Here is a 23,369-nt window from a genome sequence, read left to right as displayed (position 1 = left end):
AAATGGGTTTAAATATCAACTGACTTTGAGTAGTGTCATGAATGTATTGAAACAATAATTTTACGCTTGTGCTTGTCTGTCAAAGGTTTAATGTAAAATATTTTGACTTGAAGTTTGAGTGAGGGCCATCGGAAACGGAAAGATGGCGTACAGGGATAAAAGAGAGTAAAATTTAAAAGTAAGTAGTGGTATGTCAATTAATATATACCAGCGATAAAATAAAGTGAAAGCAAAACTTTGTAGGGGTATTTCAGCAAACACATTTTGATCTTTGCTCAAGTCACTTGCAAAAAGAGATTTGTGAGGGTATATGAATAAATACCTGCTTTTAATAGGGTCATATATATGTTCTGCATGGAAATTATACAAAAGAAAAACCATCAATGTCTTACCCTTCCCCAACCAAGTACGCAACCGGATCCGGGACTTGGACTGTTGGACATTTGATTTTAATGAAAGACAAGCTAGCAAACCAACATGGACTTGGACCATAAATAATATTAGTTTGGACTCTGCATGCTTGAAAATTTCTTACATATAACTAGTCTATAAATAGAGATGTCATCCCCTACACTTCATCCCTAGCTAGCTTCTTCTGAAATATGTTAGAACCAGTCTTCAATATTCTTCTGATAATTATCAAAGTGAGAGACAAAGTAATAATTTGGTGCTGTAAAACTCACAGCATTTTCTGGTTTTTTTTCTTCATTTATATAGACTAACTATCAGTAGTTACATGACTAACAACGTGTCCTACATTCTTGCCATGTCTTGCTTTGACCATGACCAAGAGAACGTGGCTTTTGACTGACTCATTAAAACTAACTTAATGCACACAAACTCATGCACACACAAACTCATGTATGCACACAAATTCATGCATGCACACAAACTCATGCAAACTAATACACACATATTCATGCAATCAGAACGTGAAACAAAATAACTAATGCAACATGATTAATCTAACAAATCACCCCCTTAATCATGGTATCTTCACTTCACATTAATCACGCCCAGCTTCTGTCGTATCTCGATGAACTTGATGTGCCCGAGCGCCTTTGTTAGGATGTCTGCGAGTTGTCCGTCAGTGCTGACATACGCCATAACTATCTTATCATTCTCGACACACTCACGAATGAAATGAAACCTTGTATCGATATGTTTGCTGCGGTCATGATGTACTGGGTTCTTGCATAGTTCGATCGCTGACTTGTTGTCTACCAGCAGCTTGACCTTACTAAGCACCATACCCTTTAGATCTCCGAGCATTCGGCTGAGCCACACACCTTGACACGCCGCCGTTGCCGCTGCAATGTATTCGGCCTCACACGATGAAAGCGCGACAATCTTCTGCTTCTGTGACGCCCATGTGATGATGCTTGAACCAAGAAAGAACACCATTCCAGTGGTGCTCTTGCGGTCATCTAAGTCACCGGCCAAGTCGCTGTCACTGAACCCGACCAACTCGGGCTCCAGCTTGACGTGCTTCTTGTAACAACACCCAAAGTCGATCGTGCCGCTTATGTATCTCAGGATGTGTTTGACGGCTGCCATGTGTTGCATCGTAGGTGCCTCCATGTACCGACTAACAATACCTACGGCATAGGCGATGTCCGGTCTGGTGTTCACTAAGTATCGTAGACTCCCGACTATGCTGCGATACTTAGTAGCATCTACTATGGAACTACCATCCTTTCTTCTCAGTTTCAATCTATTTTCCATCGGAGTTAAGCATGGATTGCAGCCAGCCATGCCAGAAAGCTCCAATATTTTATGTGCATAGCTGCTTTGACACACTGTAATCATGTCAACACTTTGCTTAACCTCGATTCCCAAGTAATAATTTAAGAGACCGAGATCACTCATGCTGAATAGCTTCTGCATTTGATCCTTGAATTCAATGATGCTGTCTACGTGTGAGCCAGTGATGATTAGATCGTCAACGTATACTCCCACAAGAAGCAACGTGCTACCCTTTGTTCTCCTGTACACTGAGTGCTCTAAAGGACTTCTCTTGAAACCGAGAGAAGTTAACGAGCTGTCGAGCTTGAAATTCCACGCGCGTGGTGCTTGCCGCAAACCATACAAGGCCTTTTGTAGCTTGAGAACCATGTGTTTGTGCTTGTCTTCGATGTAACCAGGAGGCTGCTGCACATACACCTCCTCGGCGAGTTCTCCATTCAAAAACGCAGACTTAACGTCCATATGGTGAACTTGCCAATCGCCATGAGCTGCTAGTGCAATCAACAGCCGCACGGTCTCCATACGTGCCACCGGCGCGAATACCTCATCAAAATCCACCCCCTGTCGTTGAGCATAACCCTTCGCAACCAAACGAGCTTTGTGTTTGATGATGTTACCTGTAGGATCCTTTTTCACCTTGAACACCCACTTGAGCCCAATGGCTCTATGTCCTGCAGGGAGGTTGACAAGCACCCATGTGTTGTTATTGCGGATGGACTGCATCTCATCGTCCATAGCTTGTTTCCAGCACTTCTCTGTCATTGCTTGGTCAATGCTAGTAGGTTCCTCAGCAGAAAGAAGACAGATATTGTTGAAATCAGTGTCATATTCATACGTCACCTGCTGGGTTGTATCATAGATATCCGACACCATCCGATAGCGCAGTGATGCATTCTCCGAATCAGGTGATGTGTTGGTAGATGGTGTCATGCACTCGATGCCTGGTGTAACTTCGTTTGGAGTCGAGATTGTTTGAGAGTCAACTGCTTGTGGTTCCACTGCTCCTGTGTCAGTTGTTAGGGTAGTATTAATGCCATCATGTAAAACACCACCAACTTGATCAGCAACATATCCAACCATGAAGGAATCGATACCGCCAGGAACGGGTTCATATGAATTCGATGCCCAGTCCCACTTTTTCTCTTCCTGAAACACAACGTCTCGTGTTATATGTAACTTCTTGGTCTCCGGGTCGTAGACGCGGTAAGCCTTGGATCCCTCTTCGTAGCCAAGGAACACCATCGATTTTGATCTGTCCGATAGCTTTGTCACACCAGGACCAATCATCTTCACATACGCAACACAACCAAACACTTGGAAGTAATGCACACGTGGTTTTCTTTTGTACCATGCCTCATAAGGTGTTATACCGTTGAGACTCCGTGTCGGTGCTCGGTTGAGAATATGTACTGCAGTCTTTATCGCCTCGCCCCAGAACATAGCTGGCACACACATACTCTTTAGTAAGCTTCGAGCCATCTCCACCACCGTCTGATTTCGCCGCTCAACAACTCCGTTTTGCTGCGGTGAGTATGGTGCGGTGGTGTATCGCTTAATCCCCAGTTCATCACAATAATCGCGGAACTCGTTGGAATTAAACTCGCCACCTCGGTCTGTACGAAACGCTTTAAGTTTGACATCCACCTCGTTCTCAGCAGCAACCTTAATCCTTTTAAAATGCTTGAACGACTCATCCTTGGACTTGAGCACCTCGATCCACATATATCTGCTATGATCATCAACGATCAAAAGAACATAGCGTTTACCTCCTGGTGTCGCCGGTATGATCGGGCCGCACAAATCACCGTGTGCTAACTCCAGTGGGCGCTCGGCGCGATACGTCGTAGCATGAGGAAACGACATGCGATGTTGCTTACCAAGCATGCATCCGCTGCAAAGTTGTTCGACTTGATCGATGATGGGAATACCTTTCACCATCTCCTTGGCGCTCAGGTCATGTAGTGCACGAAAGTTGAGATGTCCATACCGTGCATGCCAACGCCACGCCACTTCATTTGCCTTTGTTAGCAAGCACACAGGTGAGGCCAATTTCAAAGATAAAGTGTACAACCTGTTCTTGGAACGTAGGACTTGTGCAAGTAGCTTTCGTTCGCGATCATAAATTGACAGCTCCCCGTGTTCGATGACGACCTTGCATCCATTCTCATCAAGCTGGCCCAAACTGACGATATTGCTGCGAAGGCGAGGTATGAAATACACCTCAGTAAGCACCCTATGTTCCTCGTTTTGACATCGAAACATAACAGCGCCTTTTCCGCAGATTTCCACGACCGACCCATCTCCGAACTTCACCGTGCCTTTAACTGAATCATCAAGTGACGTGAACATCTCCTTGACTCCGGTCATATGGTTGCTAGCTCCCGTGTCGAAATACCACACGTCACTGCTAGCATCCATGGGAAACACTTTTTCCTCATTAAGAAACACCATCTCCGACGCATCTTCAGCCACATGGACGAGATCACAATGCTCAGCTATTAACAATGCCGGTGCGTTGTCTTGCACTTGTGTAAGGTTCACCACCTCCTTGCGTTCGCGGCGTGGTTTTCGACATTCCTTCGAAAAATGGCCGTAGATGTTACAGTTGAAGCACTTGACCTTGGTCATGTCACGGCTGCCTGCTGCCGTGCCACGGCCACGACCGCGTTGCTTGCCACGACGACGATAATCACCACCACTGCTGCTTCCTTTGTCTCCACCAGAAGAACCATCGCCGTGTTCTCTCCTCTTCTGGTGAACAAACTTCTCCTCCTCAGTGAAGAACAATTTACTGTTCATGCCACCGTTGTCGCTGCCGAGCTCGTAGCGCTCCTCAACAGCTTTGAGCCGTCCTGTGAGTTCCTCCACCGTGAGCGTCTTGAGATCGACGAGTGTCTCAATGGAGATTGCGACCTGCGTGTACTTCGGAGGAACGACGCGAAGGAACTTCTTCACAACCCTCTCGTCGTCGATATTGTCACCTAAGATTCTCAGGTTATTTACTAAACCGGTGAGCCGCATGGCGAAGTCGTCGACCGTTTCACCATCCTTGAACCTGATGGACTCAAATTCTGCACGCAACGTCTGCGCTTTTGCTTATCGCGCGCGCTCGGCACCCATTCGCATGGTCTTCACAGCATCCCATGCTTGCTTGGCCGTATCCTTGACGGCGAGAGTCGACAGCATCTCGGATGGCACGGCTCGAAGGATGGCAGATAATGCCATTCGGTCATCTCGATAGTCAGCGTTCCCGGGCTCGATCGCTTCCCAGAGTCCCTGCGCTTGTAGATTAACCCTCATCAAGAGGGCCCAGTCACCATAGTTTGTGCGTGTCAACATGGGATAAACCATTGTGCCACCAGTCTCCTTTACCACCCGCTGCACCACAACGTTACGGCTATCGTTGCCGCTTCCGCTACTGCCATCACCTTGGCCGCGGATCTTAGGTGCTGGTGGAGACCTTGAAGAAGACCTTGCCCCGTGCTCCGACATTCTGGTAGAGTCAAAACGTAACCCTCGCTCGGATACCACTTGATAGAACCAGTCTTCAATATTCTTCTGATAATTATCAAAGTGAGAGACAAAGTAATAATTTGGTGCTGTAAAACTCACAGCATTTTCTGGTTTTTTTTCTTCATTTATATAGACTAACTATCAGTAGTTACATGACTAACAACGTGTCCTACATTCTTGCCATGTCTTGCTTTGACCATGACCAAGAGAACGTGGCTTTTGACTGACTCATTAAAACTAACTTAATGCACACAAACTCATGCACACACAAACTCATGCATGCACACAAACTCATGCAAACTAATACACACATATTCATGCAATCAGAACGTGAAACAAAATAACTAATGCAACATGATTAATCTAACAAAATACACTAGCAGCTAGTGATCAATCAATTAATATTGAGAGATATATACATACATATTTGAGCTTGATCAAAATATATAGAAGAACATGGGCATGGAGATATCAGATGAGCTGTTGAGTGCAGTGGTGCCAGTTATTGTGTACTGGGTGTTCTCGTTCTTCTATGAATTTCTGGCACAACACTGTGTGAACTATCGTCTACATCCAATAGGAGAAGAAGAGGAGAAGAACACTGTCTCCAGATCCAAAGTAATCAAAGGAGTGCTCACCCATCAAGCTCTCCAAATCCTCACCGTTTGCATAGTTACCAAGGTGATTATTTTTGTTTTTGTCTTTTTATTTATAAACCTTCTATGACATTGTTTTTTTTTTTTTTGCATAACTAATTTCCTATATAAATTTAGATGTACTCATTTGATCACTTACATATGTTGATCATGTATGTGCACATGCAGGTTTGGGAAGAGAAAGGAGAAGAACCAACAGTACAACACTCCCTGCCACGTATAGCAGTGCAATTTGTGATTGGTATGGCTGTGATAGACACCGTGCAGTACTTTGGGCACCGTTACATGCACGAGAATAAGTTCCTATACAAACACACGCATTCAGCTCACCATGCACTCGTAGTACCCTACGTCTATGGAGCTCAATATGGCAGTCTTTTGGATGGACTAGTTTTGGACACAATGGGAAGTGCCCTTGCATTCGTTGTGAGTGGCATGACTGTCAGAACCAGCATCTACTTCTACTCCTTCGCCATCATCAAGAACTTGGATGTGCACTCTGGTCTGTATTTCCCTTGGAATCCACTCCAGGGTTTCTTTCCTAATAACTGTGCTTTTCATGATACTCACCATCAACTCAAGGGCCAAAAGTACAACTTCTCACAGCCCTTCTTCCTCTCATGGGATTTGATACTCGGAACTTACAGACCATTTACTGTTGAGAAGAGGAAAGAAGGCGGTTTCCAAGTCTGTCTTCTTACCAAGGATGACTAACTAGAGATGATGCTACTATTGTCATGCTGATGCATGCGCATACATATATATATATATATATATATATATATATATGGGGATGTATACTGTATAAGTTCTGTACCTGTATTTGTACTTATTTTTTTATTTATATTTGTATGTAGGTTGAGGTGTAATTTTTGGTTCCATAATTGAAATAAAGATCAGCTAATCGACAATAAATTTTAACCTTAATTATTTGAAAATCAATATTATTTTTTGAATTAAATTAATTGTTGAAGAAAATAATGCTGCAAAATTGATAAATGTTAATATTCTCTTTTATTTGTCAAAAGAATATATTATTAGAATTATTATCCAGCCATCAAAAATATCTATATATCTAGCATTGATATTTCATATAGAATATATATATATATATATATATATATATAATTTAGAAAGTCAATATATTCTTTTCTTTTTCAATGTTTGATGAACTTAAGAAAAAACTCAAAAAAAAATAAAATATCACCAATGCTCATAAAAAATTGTCCATTATATCATATATATATATATATATATATATATATATATATATAAGACTTATCAATTTGAACCTTTAGGTCAAATAAAAAATTTATAAAAAAAATTGGATTTTTACCGGCTATTGCATCCCTCTTATTTAATTTTTTTTTTGAAAATGTTTTTCCCATGTTACACCTAAGAAAAAATAGACAAAATTTTAAAATATAAAAAATACTTGCATGAGAGCTCCTATTCTTCATTGCAAACAATTTATAAGAAACAAATTATAAATCTTTCCTAAAGGTTGAATTCACACCTTCATAAGTTTTAAGTATTGTACACATCTAAATCATGGTTTTTTTTCCTTTTGACTAATGGTGACAAGCGCTGCTTATACATTAGGGGGGTATCAAAGAGACATGCAGGTATGGTGATGTATCACGGTGGCCTTAACGGCTCAGGGAAAAACATGATATTTTTTCCCTTTAAAAAAATTCATTCAAGCAAATGTTTGAGAAAAATGAAATGATTCAGAATTATGGAAAATTTGTTTATCATGTTGTGTTTGACCATGTGAATCAAACTCTATCATTTTTTTATTTTTTTATTTTTTTTTCAACTTATAATTAAAATTTAAAGAAAACATTAGCGTACACTCTTTATCTAATTTTATTAATAATTACTTGATGCATATTTATAAATCTCATCTATTCCTCTTTATTTATATTAAACTTAATTCTTATTAGAAACTCTTTTTATGGTTTTTGAGAGTCTCTAGCAAGTATATCAAGTATTTCATTTTGTATTATTACTTTTTATAAATAATTAATTTGAAAATCTGAAAATCACCTGCTACGGCCTTGTCCAATTGCCAAATAGAAAATCAAACTCTAGACTTTATAAAACAGTAACTAATGCCCTAAATTCATTTTGACAGTCAAATTAAGAAGTAACAAATCATTGGGACTTTAAAAAAAAATTATTCAATTCAATTATCGCCTAACATTTTTTTTTTAATATAATCTGATTGACATCTTCTGCAACAATTTATCATGTGGTCAATTCCCAAATCAATTAAGATGCTGACAAAGACTGGTTCACATAACACATGCGATTGAATGGTCTTAAACTACCAGAAATGATTGCAGTTGAATGGTCTTAAACTATGAGAGATGATTACTTTTAATTTGTTTAGTGAAAAGTATTAATGCCACCTAAATACAAGTGCAGTTGCTAATCAAGTAATACAATGTGCACGCATGAAAGCAAATTGTCGATCATGTTAGTTCTGCCGATGTGATTTGTGATTTAGAGAAATACTCAAACACTCATGAAAGCACACACAAACCAAACAAGAAAGAGACACATAAGATTAATAACCCAATTCGGCGTCCACTCGACTACGTCTGCAGGGCCAAGCCCAGAGATAAACAATCCACTAAAAGAGGTGAAAATAGATGAGTACAAACACTTGTCGCTCACTCTCTCAACAATAAAGATCACTACCCTCTCTAGATTGTCTAGTGCTCACACACTCTCCTCCATAAGAGACACACCATATCTCAGAGCAAGGTAGCTTATATAGACGCCTCAATATCCCAAATATAACACATACCTCTTTTAGAATCTCCGCATCTACTAATTTAAAAACCTTCCAAAATTAGTTGTTGCAACTCCTGTTGTAACATGAATTGCAACATGGCCCTAATTGCTGAATTGACTGAGTTCTGATTACATTACGAATGACCTCAAGACCCATCAACCTCCCGGTCATGCTTAGTCCGAGTCAGTGCAGCCAAATCTCCCGATCCCAACTGCCGGCAACTAGCCTATCTCCTTAATTTCTCATCACGCAGTTCCCTCCCAAGGGGCGCACGTCCTTGTGCGTTTTCATGAAACTTACCAAACTTGATCTTCAATTCATCCAAGTTTGGCCTTCAAATCTTCACAAGAAAGATCTTCAATCAATAATCTCAATCATGCCAACAATAGGCATGTCTTTAAATCTTGGTCTTAATAGTCTTCAATCATACCTATTAAGGTTTCTTCAAATCATACCTTCAATAGTCTTCATTCATACCATTGATAGATATTTCTTCAATTAAACTCCATCCATATTTAGTCTCCAATCAAATCTCCCTAAATATGGTCTTGATATGATCTTGTTTTCAAGTTGTAACACATTACCAAAAATAACTTCTCGAAGATCTTCAAGATATTTACCTCAAAGTCAAGACTCCTTGCTATGTCATCATTTATACCACGTCATCTTGTCTTTGTGTCAAATCATGCCAATTATAGTGCGGTTGCACTAACAAATCCAATGAGTAAATTAAAAAATAGTAGTGCTAGCTCTCATTTTGTTATCTAACCTAAATGAAAACATGGTTAAGGAAGATTGAAAAAATAGATGAAAATTAATAAAGGAAACTAACAACACCAGCTCACAGAAGATCGACTAAGCATGAAACAGGGGTATCCGGGCATAGACTCTCTTTAGGGTTGACGATGAAAACTCGACAAGGTCGCAACTGGTAAAGCAAAATTCACTTGCTAGATTGAGAGAGTTTTAGTTGCAAATCACTAAGCGGACTCGTGATTCCCTTCAATCTCGGTTAATCTATACATAGTGGATCTCTCGATCATCACTCATGCAAATCACACAAAATTTCTCGACTCTCGTAACAATACAAATCAAGACAATTGAGCACACAAAATTGAATCTAAAACACAATATACATTGCAATATAAAAGTCAAAGGAAGATTCATAATCAAGTCTTCAAAGAATAAAGTCATAGAGTTTATATATGCCCCATGAAAATTAGTTCTCCATTATTGGGGAACATCAATCCAATCATTACAAGAGGTATTACTTTTAGTGACAACTTATTATTTTCCAACAAATATTAGGTTTTTTTTGTGGCAAAAAAATTAACCGACATTATTGTTTAAATTAATTGTGACAATTTATATTTTTGTCATTATTACAATAATAATTGTGACAATGTACTATATGTCACAATTAAGTCGTCACTACTAATATATTAATAGTGGCAAAAACTTTTTTATGTCTAATGTTGGTCACTAAAAGTATATAAGATTTAGTGTCAAAAACTTCTTAATAAAAATGATGTGTAGTTGTGACAAGACATATTGTCGTCACTATAATTTTTTATTTATTGTAGCGAAAGTGTTTTCTATCACTCAACATCTATTTTTTTTACAATAGTTTTGTCACAAAAAATTAAGCCATTTAGTGTCTACTAAATATTATCATAAAAATTAAATTTCTTAACTGTGTTAATTGTCACTATAGTTTGGATTAATTATGATATTTAATTATTTTGTCACAATTATTATTTCAATTGTGACAATTTAGTATCTATTACAATTATGAATCTTATGTCATAAAAATATAAATTAACATATATAGTCTTTTATAGATGAGTACATGTAGTTGTAAAAATTATATTCTTAATAAAATATTAAAAAAATATCAAAATTATGTATAGATTTTTTTAAAATTTGTTAGGCATTTTCAAGTAATTATAAATAAAATTTAAATGGGTTTTAAAATTATACTTTATCCAATATTTAAAATTTAATTATAAGGCTTAGAAAACATGCCTTTAATTTAGATCATATCTAGGATTTATAGCATAAGAGAAAATTTTTAAAATTAAAATCAAAATTAAATAGATATTTGGATAATGTAAATTTTATAAAAAATTTAATTTTAAAAAAATATATATCCTCAATGAACTTAACATATAAAAATAACTAAGATGATAAAACCTTGAGTACTCATGTGCCTAAGGAGATTGGTGGCAACATATTGGCTTTATTTGATTCGGAAAATCGAAGTGACTCAACTAATTCAAGATATACATATAAATATCATTAATGGTCACAAGATTTGCTTCTTTTCCTTTGCTTAAATTCTTTTGCATAGTTTATGCATTGAAAAATAGATTATTGTTGTTTTGCTTTATCTTTTTCATCTTCAAAGTTAGGATTGTTGGAATTTTATGATCATGGTTGTTTGTTAGTGTTTTCATTTTTGACACTTTGAGTTTTAGGTTCATAATAGGAATATGTTGTTTAAATTTTGATTGTGTAGTTTTTTCTTTACGATTGTTTATCTATTTAAACAACAACAAGCCAAATACAACATGGAATTTGTCTCTTCTCAATTGAGAATAAATAATGGTATGAAAGTTATAATTAAATTAGAATTTTTTAAAATTTTTAAAATTATTTATTAGATTCTTATATTTTTTTTTTCTAAATATGCAGGATAAAGATCAAGATCAAGAGGGAATAATGTTAAAGTCCCGAAAAAAGGAGTTAAGTTGAGGTTGAAAAGCAAAAAGGAAGATTCAAATGCATACTTTTTCTCCAAATTTACATTAGAGAATAGTTTAAGATAATATTAAAACTGTATTTTTGGATATTTAATTTCTAGTTTTATATATTTGAAATAAAATTTTGTACTTTTTTATTGATATTTATATATTTTTATAAATATCTACAAGATATTAAACACTTTTATTTTCTTGTGTGACAATAATTTACTACTAAAAATTTATGTTTTTTTTTTTGACAAAATTAAATAAGATATAACTTTATATTTATCACAAATAATTTTAAACACATGATACTATCTTTAAACAACATTAGTGACTAAACATTGGTTACCAATAAAAATAATGGCGTCACAATAAAATAAACTATTGTTACGACTTTGTTCGTCACTATTTTATATTTTTTGTGTCAACAATAGGGTAAAAATTTTAGGAGGCCACTATACTATGACCGTTTTCCACTTTGCTCAAAGAATTTGAATTTGTTTTTTTTCAATCACCCTACATTAATTGTGTTTCATCGAGAGGTCACCCATAAGATTCCGATCAATTTTTGCTGAGCTGGCCACTTGAATTATATGTCATGAATTAAATTAAAGTTGTTTAATCCACGCTGGGCTTGGGACACGATCGACAGGTGTGTGGGAAAATACACATCGACGATACACCTCACCAAGGGCTTCTCATGAAATGCTGATGTGTATTTCTAACACCTTGCTGATGATCCAAGCTAGCAAAGTGTTATTTTAGATATATATAAGTTGAAAAATATCAAATCACCAAAAGTGTTATATATATATATATCTAAAATAACACTTTTGGAGATTTGATATTTTTCAACATATATATATCTAAAATAACACTTTTGGAGATTTGATATTTTTCAACTTATATATATATATATATATATATAAGCCACACAACAACAAAAATCTATTCATCATGCGCATGTGTCAAGATTATAAATGATTTTTGCAAAAAGAGATTATAAATGAAAATTATAAGTCTGTTATATAATACCTTTGCGGCCATGTAGTGAACTGCTATTTGAATGACATGTTGGATTAAGACTCCTTTGATCACTGCTCTTTTTGGATACAGTGTTGTTCTTCTCTTCATCACCTTTTTGGGTGTAAACGGTACTGTGTGAGATATGTTCCTAATAACCCGTATATATCCCAGCGAACACCCAGTGCACCACTGCCGGAATGATTGCGCTCAACATCTCTTCAGAAATCTCCATTTATATATTTCTGTTGATCAAGCTCTCTGCAAATAAGAATAAGTATGTCAACTCAAAGAACTGTGATGATTAAAATCATGTTGCTAGTTTAAGAACTACACTATTGCGTACAAACCTCTTTATTTTTCCAAAGATAACAAGAGACTGATCAAAAAGTGTAGATGAGAAATGTGATATTAAAGCTGCGCTTTTATAGTATTATTGGATTTAGAAGGCAGACATATACACGCACATGTAAAGCAAGTTGAATATTCAACGGATGAATAATTCAAAGACGACCAGCTTGCGAATGGTCTTTGCCGGCCAATTAAGTTGCAACTTGCAAGGGTAGGTAATGTACGAGGATGTCTAGCTTAGATAAATTTTGTGATAACTATATTTAATTAAATATCCTGTTCACTCTCAAATTGAAATATTGGTGGGTATTTACTATTGTTCTTATAATGTAGGAATAATATGTGGACACATTTATGTGCAAGTTAGATTTTTGGTAAATGATTAATGTATATGGTCAACAATATATATTAATTTCCTAATGACTGGCAGGTTTTCCGCGCGGGGTAGAACCAGTCACAAGGACATTGACGTTGCAGAATAAATTATTAAAAATTGAATAGGTTCCCGCTATCTAGCTACATTTCTTGAAGCTGTATTTCAATAACTGAGATTTTTCTCATCTTCATTAATTAGATGACTACAATCCTAGCATAGTGAAGCTGATGTCAAAATATGTGTAGAATATGTCAAAGGATTAAACTGACCATTCTTCCTCCTGTTCACATGGAAGGCCATTAATCGCTCATAAACAAGAATATAATTTTTAATAAAAAAATATATATACGATCCTCCCTCTTGCTATTATATTTTTTTAAGAAAAATATAAGAGTTTTTAGAAGATAAACATATACAGAGATATATTAGTTGCAAAATTTACTGTCCTCCTAAGAATAAATACCCCTATCATTTATTTCTTTTAAAAATACAACACATTTTGTAGGGGCCCACCTAGATTTATTCAAAATAGTACTATAAACCTAGATCCGAGAATAATTGAGAAACAATACTACTACATTGATCCTACACTATTACTATAATGCTTTAACCGCCGGTTTAGACCTTGAGCTTTGCCACCCACAGTCTAAAATTTTACCACTTGTCTAATTACCGGTGGTTGACCTCTTGCTATATATTACTTTTGATCATGATAAAAGGAATTGATCATGACAACGGGTAATTTTCAACGTTTCATTAATTAATTGGTTTTAGAAATGGATTACATGATAAATGTTACACTTTAGTCTCAACAAAATTATATGACTACAGTGAAATTAAACGGGTTTCATAAGAATACAGTGACATCGGACACCTACTAAATTTTAAATATTTATTTTGTAAATGGAATCATCTTAAGGAATAATAAACGCCAAAAAAAGAATCAATTATACATAAGATAGCGAATATACATGGTTATTTTGCTTAATTAGTTAAATTATCAATACTCCTCTAAGAATACATGCATCTCAAAATATGCATCATATTGCCAGTAAATTTACTTGCTTGCTCAATAAGTTTATAATTTATATTTTATAGATATTTAGTTATTAGTAAAGGATAAATTGAGTACTCTTAAATTGAAAGTCTTTCTTGAGTAGGATAGGTTGCGCTTGAGAACTTTGACCTTTTGCTCCTTTATGATGAGAGTTATTATAAAGACTTGCATGAACTTTGAATTTTTAATTTCACATTGACGAATCTAAGGCATACTTTGATTTTTATTAAGATTCATTTATTTATTAATTTATTTTTGAATGATCATCATCGTGACATTTAAGGCTTATGTACTCCAATTATATACATATATTAGCGAAGCACCTTGCGTTGCTTCCTTGTAAATGTTTATTTTTTTTTATTTTTAAAGTAGGCAACAAATGTTTTTTACTTAAAAGATTTGTTAAAAAATTCGTAGATACAGAAATACACTAAATACAGTGATTTATAAACTTTTTAGAGACTTTATTAACTAAATCAGGTACCACATACTGGAGGCAACCTCTACATACACACCTAAAAAATTTACAAAAATTATATGGAACTAATGAGTACTCTCTTTCTCAATACAATCATGAAAGAAAAGAATATATAATTCCTCCCATAAAAAAATCCATTGTATCCACTTGAATAGATACATAGTATTTAGACCGGATAATAGTGGATATCTTAATTGCCAAACACTTTATCATCTCTCAACTACATTCATTCATGATATAGTATTTGAATGATTTTTTTTTAAAATTTAATATATTTTTTTTTCTAATACAATATATGTAATACGTACTTTTTAAAGAATTTAATTATGTGGTTTCTTGTAAATTGTTTGACGGTGAAAAATAGGAGCTCCCAATAAATAATTTTTATGCTTGGAACATTTTCTATTTTTCTTTAGTCTTAATTGGTGAAAATATTTTTTATTTTAAAAAATAGTTAAATAATATAAACACAATAGAAAATAGCTTACAACCATCGTATAAGGCATATTTCCACCATTATACATCTATGATGATGGATACCAAATTTACCACTAAATCCTCATACCATAATTCTCTTAGTAGCAGATTTTTCCACTGTTATATGACTTTATTGTGATGGATAAATTTGTTGTTGTAGATACTAATGAGTGCTTGAATGAATATATTTGATTATTATTCTTTTATAGCAATTTGCATGTAATTGTTGAATATATGATTGAATTTGGTACTTAATTTGCTTCTATATATGTCATATTCAAGCTAGAATGAGAACATATAGATAAAGAGGAATACCTTTGAGGTGATTTGAGCAAAATTTGGAAACAACACAGAGATTTTAGAGTGACTTTACGGTCAGGCTTACGAGTGCTATTACGGGTGAGTACTATAGCAAAACACTATTATGGAAACTATTGCGGGCGTAACTCCCAACCCTAAGAAGATTACGGGCACTGTTACAACCGTAAGCATTGGATAGCAAGGGCTTCTTACTACCGTAAGAACCCCCAATTTATGAGTTATAAAAGCCCAGAAACTAGCGTTTTTGCGAGATCTTCTCTACTCTTCAATTGGCCGCCCTTTGGGCGACAATTTGGGGAGCTTCCATTGCATATCTAATCTGAGGGAAGAAAGCAAGAGGGGGAGATTAGATGAAGGGAAGTGTTTAATAACCGGACAAGTCGGTGAACCAGGTTGGACAACTGGTTCGCGGTTCAACCCGGCCGGTCTAACCGGTTTGATAGTCAGTTTAACAACTTCTCTTTTTTTATTTATTTTAAAATAAATAACTTTTAAAAAAATTCATAAAATTATTAAAAAAAAATAACCAGAAAATTCAGAAAAAATCGGGAAAATAAAATTTATTAAAAATCAAACTTTTCTTCATTGATTTCTAATGAAAAATTAGAGAAGATACAGAATCAAGGATTTAAAATTTTAAATCCTTGCCTTGGATGTTGGTTTTGATTAAAAAAGCAATTATTAAATTCTTGCTGCAAGATGTAGTGATGATCTCGATGAGTATAGGAAGCCCTTACTCAGCCTCGCATAGCCATTTTTGCTTGAGCAGCAAGTGTCCAATAGCATACAAAGGGATGAAAGGATCTGCAAAGCAACTGCAAGATCCGGTCGAGGCCGTCGGATCGAAAAGGAAGGCGTCCTGGTTTGCGGGTTCATCGGCGTAGAGATTTTGGAGGAGTCAAAGGTGGGGAAGCAAGAGAGGAAAGGAGGGGGAGAGGCAGTGGATGGTTGTGTCTAGGGTTCCGGTGATGGCGAGCTGGCCACGGCCCTCGAGGGTGTGTTTGACGATGGGCAACCTTCGATGAAGGATGAACCAATGATCATGAGAGTGCGTGTTGTGTTTAACTAGTCTAAGACTTTAAACCTAAATGAAATCAGTGAATTTTTTTTTAACCGGTCGATCCGATCAAATCGGTTCACCGGTTCCCGGTCCAAAACCAGTTCAATCAAGATCGGTCTAATCCGGTTTTAAAATCATTGGATAAAGGTTCAAAGCTTTAAGGGAGCCGCTCATGGAGAGATCTCTGTGGTGATATCGGAGAATCTTTGAAGAACTTCATCCATCCAAGGAGATTGCGAGCTTTGAGGGAGTTTTATTATTCTTTTCGTGTATTTTGTCTAATTTGGATTGGACTATTGCTTGATGAGTGTACAACAGAAATGTATTTTATATCACTTTGTACACTCATTCAGCATGTATTAGAATCATACTGTGGAATTCGATACTAAATTTAGTGTGTTTCACAATCTCAAGATTAGGGTAGCATTTCAAGATGAGAGAGAGCCAAAAGAAGCATTTCAGGCCTGAAATGATGAAGTTGGAGCTCTCTCGGCATGATTTGAACAAGGACAAGGCAAACTGGATGGCTTAAGGATAGCTTAAGGCCAACCTTATGGCCGTAAGTCAATTTCTGAGGACCTAGCGAGCATGCTTAAGCCCGTAAGAGGAATTCAGAGCTAATTCAGAGGACCTTACAGGCAAAGCTTACGCTAGTAAGCCAGAGGGGTTTACGACTAAAACTTACGCCTGTAAAGGGGTTCGTAAGAAGCAGAACAAGTGAAGCTTACGGTCCATCAGTTACGGCCGTATGTTAGACCTTAACACAAACAGAAGACCTCACGAACGTGACTTATGGCCGTAAGTGTTATCATAAGGCTCGCTACCATCTTTTGTAGCTCCCTTACGCCCACGTTCTTACGTTAGTAAGCAGCCAGTAAGTAGTCAGGTATAAATAGAACTTATGAGGATTTTTAAGGGATTAAAAACTTTTCTTTTGGCCATTTCTTGGAGGTGAAGATAGTTAAGATAAGAAACGAATCTCCAGCACTTAAGGGGTGATTTCAAGGGGATTCGGATCAACATTCAAGGTGATTGAAGATCGTAGCCGTCAAGTTCGCTCACCTTGGAGACATGCGTAGATGCTTTCCTAGGGCTTCTCCGGTGATCCTTCATCCGCATGATTGAGAAGACGGTTTTCATGGCTTTTATATTTCCTCATATTATTTATATCTTGGATGCTTGCCCTCTATTAATGGAGGGCTAATTTGTAGATGTTTGGGCATAGTTGAACTCTAGGATTTATACTTTTGGCATTGGTTGTTAAATTTTTAATGCTTTAATTGTTTTTTTTAATTGTAATCATTTCATTCATTACAACAAAATTGATAATTAGTGACAAATTTAATTTTGACATATTGGTTTTTCGTCAAAAAAAGAATACACAACGTGACGAAATCATTATTTAGTCACTCATTTCTCTTGTTTGAGAATTTTATGTGACGATACTTTAAATTGTCACATGATATTGTTACAAATGGTTTAGCTCCAAATGCACTTGTATTTTTTGTGACGGCTTAAATATTAAGTGACAAATATAGTACATCATTAACAAAATATTTCTTTTGTGACAAATTTTAAAATATCTTTTTTAAAACTAAATTCTATATAATGTCACTAATATTAACATATATTATCAATAACGATTTGGATTTTTGCATGTATCCTGATTTATTTTTATGATACATAGGTTTGTCACCAAAATATATGTAATAATGACATTATATTATTGTCACAAATAAATAACGTATTAAGTGATGACATTGGATAATGTCACTATTTGTTACTAAATTTAATGACATTAATCATCTCTCACTAATAAATTTTTTGGTAGTCAAATGCTAAATGTCATTCAAAGATAAAAATAGTAAATGACATAACATTCTTTCATGCTTTACTATTAATATCGGATAAAAATATAACAAAGTTATTTATATAAACTGACATAGATATGAGTAAAGATATAGCTAAAACTTTTTTAGGTGTGTCACGTAAAACGTTAAAGGGGCAAACAACACTTTTCTTTTATCAATATTTTATAAAATATGATTTTCGATATCATACATAACTATTTATCGAAGAAAGAAAGCAAACAATAGACTTCTCCAAATATTTTTCTAAAGAGATATTTTTATACTATATGAATAACTTTTGCAAGCAAAAAAAAAAAAACAAAACTCGAGAAAGCAAAACAATATATTTTTTGCAAAAGAATATAAATTTTTTATGCTATATAAACCAATTTAATACCAAAGGGTAAGGGGACAAAAAAAGAAGAAAAAGATTTTCACAAATATTTTTTTCTTAAAAAATATAATTTTTTAAACTATATATATCATTTTTTAAACTATACATATTGGTTTACATTTTCAAAAAAAAAATTGTGAGGAGGGTGTTGTAGCATCCGCATATTAGTTTTATTTCATTTGATTTATTTTAAATTATTTATTTTTATTTGATTTCAAATAACTATCTTTATCTCTTTTTGAATTTTTTTAATTTTAAAAATTTTATTTGACATATTTAATATTATTAATCTTATACATATTACTATCAATAAATTAAATTATAAGAGCAAATCTTACCATCAACGAGTTAGATAATAATTTTTTTTGAAGTTAAGAAATATATATATATATATATATATATATAATTTATTTATTTGATAAGGGCTAAATTGTAAAAGGACTTTAGATTACTGAAGTAATTTTCTATAGATATTAAAGATTTTTTTATGTCTATAGTACTGATTTAATATTCAAGTTTCATTGGTTTAAATTTGTTAATAATTATTTTAAAAAATTATTATAAATTTTATTTAAAATTAGATTTTATAAAAATATTTTAGTTTTTTTTATTAAATTTTAACGAATTTTAATTCAATAAAAAGATATATCCTATAAAAAATTTTGAATAATTTTAATTTATCTAAATTTAATTTAAATTTTATAAAAAATTTAAAAAATTTTATATAAATCTCTCTCTCAATCTCTATTCTTTTTCATCACCACTAAGCTACACTATTTTTCCTGTTCTCTTGTTCTTAAAATTTTTTTTATTCAATTTTGTTGATATTGTTAGTTCCGCTAATATGGTTTGTGAGTTTAGAGAACACTCAAACTCTTATAGAAATTTTATACAAACTAAATAAAAAGGAGACACACAAGATTGGTAACCCAGTTCTGTGTCAACTCGCCTACATTTTGGGGGTGAAACCCAGTAATAAACACTACTAGAAATCAGGGCTTTTGCGACCGACATTTTCAATAGCTAATGTATTAAATTCAGTGGCTAAACTAATTTAACCACCAAATTGATGGTCACAATCATTGGTGGCTAAAACCATGGTAGCAAATATGTTAGCAACTGATTGCATATTCGGTCGCAAAGAGTTGCGACCATCATTGTCTGTCGCAGAAATTATAAATTGGTAGCTAACCAATACATGGTGCAACTTATTTTAGTTACTATTTTTTTGTCGTCAATCCGTCACTAGTACGATGTATTTTACCAACTTCATTTCAATAGTTATTTAGTTGCTACATTTATAACTGTTTCTAGCTGTTAAATCGGTAGCTATTTTATAACTGTTTTTTTAGTGGCTAATGCCATAACTTCTTGTTGTAGAATTGGTCGTTGTTTGGTAACTGATTTTCAGTTGCTAATTATCATTCAACTAAAAGGTTGCAAATTAATTTGCTAACACTGGTTGCAACTTTACAATTAAATGCAATTGCTAACATCAAAACTGAAAAATAACAATTATATTAAAATGCTACTTTAGGAAAAATATTCATTACACCTGTAGAAATCTTCTAAAATAATCAATAACAGTTATTAAAAATGTTAAGCATGTTAAACATCCAATAATCTAAACTTTTAAATATCTAACAAATAAAAAAATAAATAGTGCATCACTACTCTGTTGTTCTTCTATCTTCTCCTGTTGCTTTTCTATCTTCTCTTGTAATTCATGTTCTTGTTGGGCTTGCTCTTGATTCATAGATTGAGAGGGTAATCTATGAAAGTTTAACAATGAGACATCCCCAACACTATATAGTCATCCTTTGCTTGGTCCACTGCATGCTTCTGACCACACAAGTTCAAAACTATTTTCTTCATTATTCATGTAGTCCTCACCGTACTTTTGTTTGGCAATCCCCTCAAATTTTTCCTGTATTTAGATTTAAACATTATGAAATGAAGCAAAAGATAGAACTATTAAGAGCTAAAAGATGGGAACCTACATAAATAAATCTTGATTTATTATCAACAAAAGGACCGTTCCCCTTGTCTTTTCGATGGGTTTGATTATACACCTCAACTTATGTAACTTCACGATTGTATTTCTTTTCCTATAAAAAATTAAACAACATTAGTGACTAAACATTGGTTACCAATAAAAATAATGGCGTCACAATAAAATAAACTATTGTTACGACTCTGTTCGTCACTATTTTATATTTTTTGTGTCAACAATAGGGTAAGAATTTTAGGAGGCCACTATACTATGACCGTTTTCCACTTTGCTCAAAGAATTTGAATTTGTTTCTTTTCAATCACCCTACATTAATTGTGTTTCATCGAGAGGTCACCCATAAGATTCCGATCAATTTTTGCTGAGCTGGCCACTTGAATTATATGTCATGAATTAAATTAAAGTTGTTTAATCCACGTTGGCTTGGACACGTCAGCAAGGTGTGTGGGAAATACACATCAGCATACACCTCACCAAGGGCTTCTCATGAAATGCTGATGTGTATTTCTAACACCTTGCTGATGATCCAAGCTAGCATGGATTAAGTAACTTTAGTTTAATGCATGACGTGTAATTCCGGTGGCAATCTCAATAAAAATTGATCGGGTGACCTCCCGGTGAAACAGAATCAATGTATGATGATTGAAAAGAAACAAATTGAAATTCAGTGAGCAAAGTGGAAAATGGTCATAGTACATTGGCCTCCTAAAATTTTTACCAGTCAACAATATTATCACAAATAGCATGATTTTTGTGACAATATAATTTTATCACGAATACTAATATTTTAGTGACAACAACTTAGCCACAAAATTTTGAGTGTTTGTGGCTACATAATTTTATCACGAATATTAAATTTTTTAGTGACAATAATTTGGTCACAAATTTTTTGTGTAATTGTGACCAAAGTTCTAAAGTAGTCACTATTGTATTTGCTGTGGAGGTACTTATGACGAGAGGGGACGACCTCAAAAATTAGCTACTATTAACAATAGTGAAAAAAATTACTAATTTTAGTAATGACTTTAGTTATCACTAAAAATATAATTTCTTGTAGTGAATCTAGAGGAAAATAAAGACATAAAAATAAACATTACACACTCCTTCAAGCTTTTCCCCCCGATTAGCCAAGAAACACCAATGGAATTTCACAAACACTGTCGAGATTGCTCATTTGATGGCTTTCTCAAAGCTCTATGGAGTTGGTGCTCTCAATTCTCGCTTAGAGTGGCGAAGAAAAGCTCTCCTTAGACTTCCTCCTAAGAACTTAAGCCCATCTTCCTCATTTTAGCTTAAGGACGAGAGAGAACCAAAAGAAGCAATGAAGAGCTAAAACGAGGAAGATGGAGCTCTCCCAGCATCAACAACTAAAGAACAAGCTAGATGGAACCACTTACGGGCACTTTACGATTGTTCTTACAAAGGTAAGCGTTAGGCAGAGAACCTTGTGAGCATACTTATGCCTGTATAGGAGAGTATAAGGATCAACAAAGGGACTTACAAGAAGAATTTACGCCTGTAAGTCATACGGTAAGGGTTGTCACAAGGAGCTTACAAGGAGCAACATAGACTCATAAGGGTGGTCGCAAGTGTAATCTAGAGAAGATTACGGCCCAATGCTTACGGCCGTTAGCTGGGCCTTAACACCAAGACATAAGACCTTCCAGGCAGGACTTACCACCGTAAGATGGCCCGTAAGGTATGCTGCCCATCATCTCGAGCTCTTTACGACTTTGTTCTTACTCATGTAAACATCTCATAAGTGGCTAGGTATATAAAATTATGATGAGAGTTTTGAAACAATCTTTCAATGACCAGGCTTTGGGAAAGAAGGGGGAATTTTCTCCAGATCTTTGAGGGTGAATCATCAGGGAAAAGAGGCTTACCCACCTTGAAGAAAGAGGATTGAAGCCGTCGAGGAGTACCTTGCCTACGTTCATGGAAGGAAAGGGGGAAGTTCTTTGGTAATCTCAAGAGGCATAATTGAAAAGGGTTTTAATGCTTTCAATAATTCTTGTCTCTTATGAATTGTATGATTATTCTCCCTTAATAGAGAACCAATTTTGTAGGCATTTGGGCATAGATGAATTTATGGTGAGATTTGATTAACATTGGTGTGGATCTTTCATGCTTTTCTTTTGAATTCAATCGCGTGTTCTTATTGTCTTAAATGCTATTGAGGCGAAAGCCCTAGTTTCATATATGATGTGCTTGTGTGACGAGTCGAGACACCCATCTAGCATAGGTAAGCTGCGATTGGAGGGGATTTGTGAGTAAGCCTAGAGATATGGTACTTTGGAGTTGATCGGATCAGCTACTATTCATCTTGAGAAAGGGGATAGTATACTTTAGAATTTCTCTTGGTACAATTAGGATTTCTAAACTTACAACCTTTGTTATGGACTTACAAAACCGTAAAGGGAGTCTATATCCGAGCACCCCGTTTCCCTTGCTTGTTTGACCGTCACTTTAGTGCTTTTGATTTATGTTTTCTTTTTATTATTTG

General features: G+C 34.9%; 1 protein-coding gene across 1 annotated transcript; it reads left to right on the top strand.

Moving 5' to 3' along the window:
- The first annotated feature begins 5,647 nt into the window (after window positions 1-5,647).
- LOC120250310 (sphinganine C4-monooxygenase 1-like) lies at window positions 5,648-6,650 on the top strand. Its single transcript, XM_039259117.1, has 2 exons — window positions 5,648-5,940; window positions 6,084-6,650. Exons 1-2 carry the CDS (start codon window positions 5,716-5,718, stop codon window positions 6,627-6,629), a joined length of 771 nt encoding a protein of 256 aa, XP_039115051.1. The 5' UTR covers window positions 5,648-5,715; the 3' UTR covers window positions 6,630-6,650.
- Window positions 6,651-23,369: the final 16,719 nt, after the last annotated feature.

Source organism: Dioscorea cayenensis, chromosome 19 (genome assembly GCF_009730915.1).
Source record: "Dioscorea cayenensis subsp. rotundata cultivar TDr96_F1 chromosome 19, TDr96_F1_v2_PseudoChromosome.rev07_lg8_w22 25.fasta, whole genome shotgun sequence".
In the NCBI taxonomy this organism is placed as follows: Eukaryota; Viridiplantae; Streptophyta; class Magnoliopsida; order Dioscoreales; family Dioscoreaceae; genus Dioscorea; species Dioscorea cayenensis.
The sequence above is the reverse complement of the archived record's forward strand: the minus strand, read 5'-3'. Positions and strand labels throughout refer to the sequence as shown.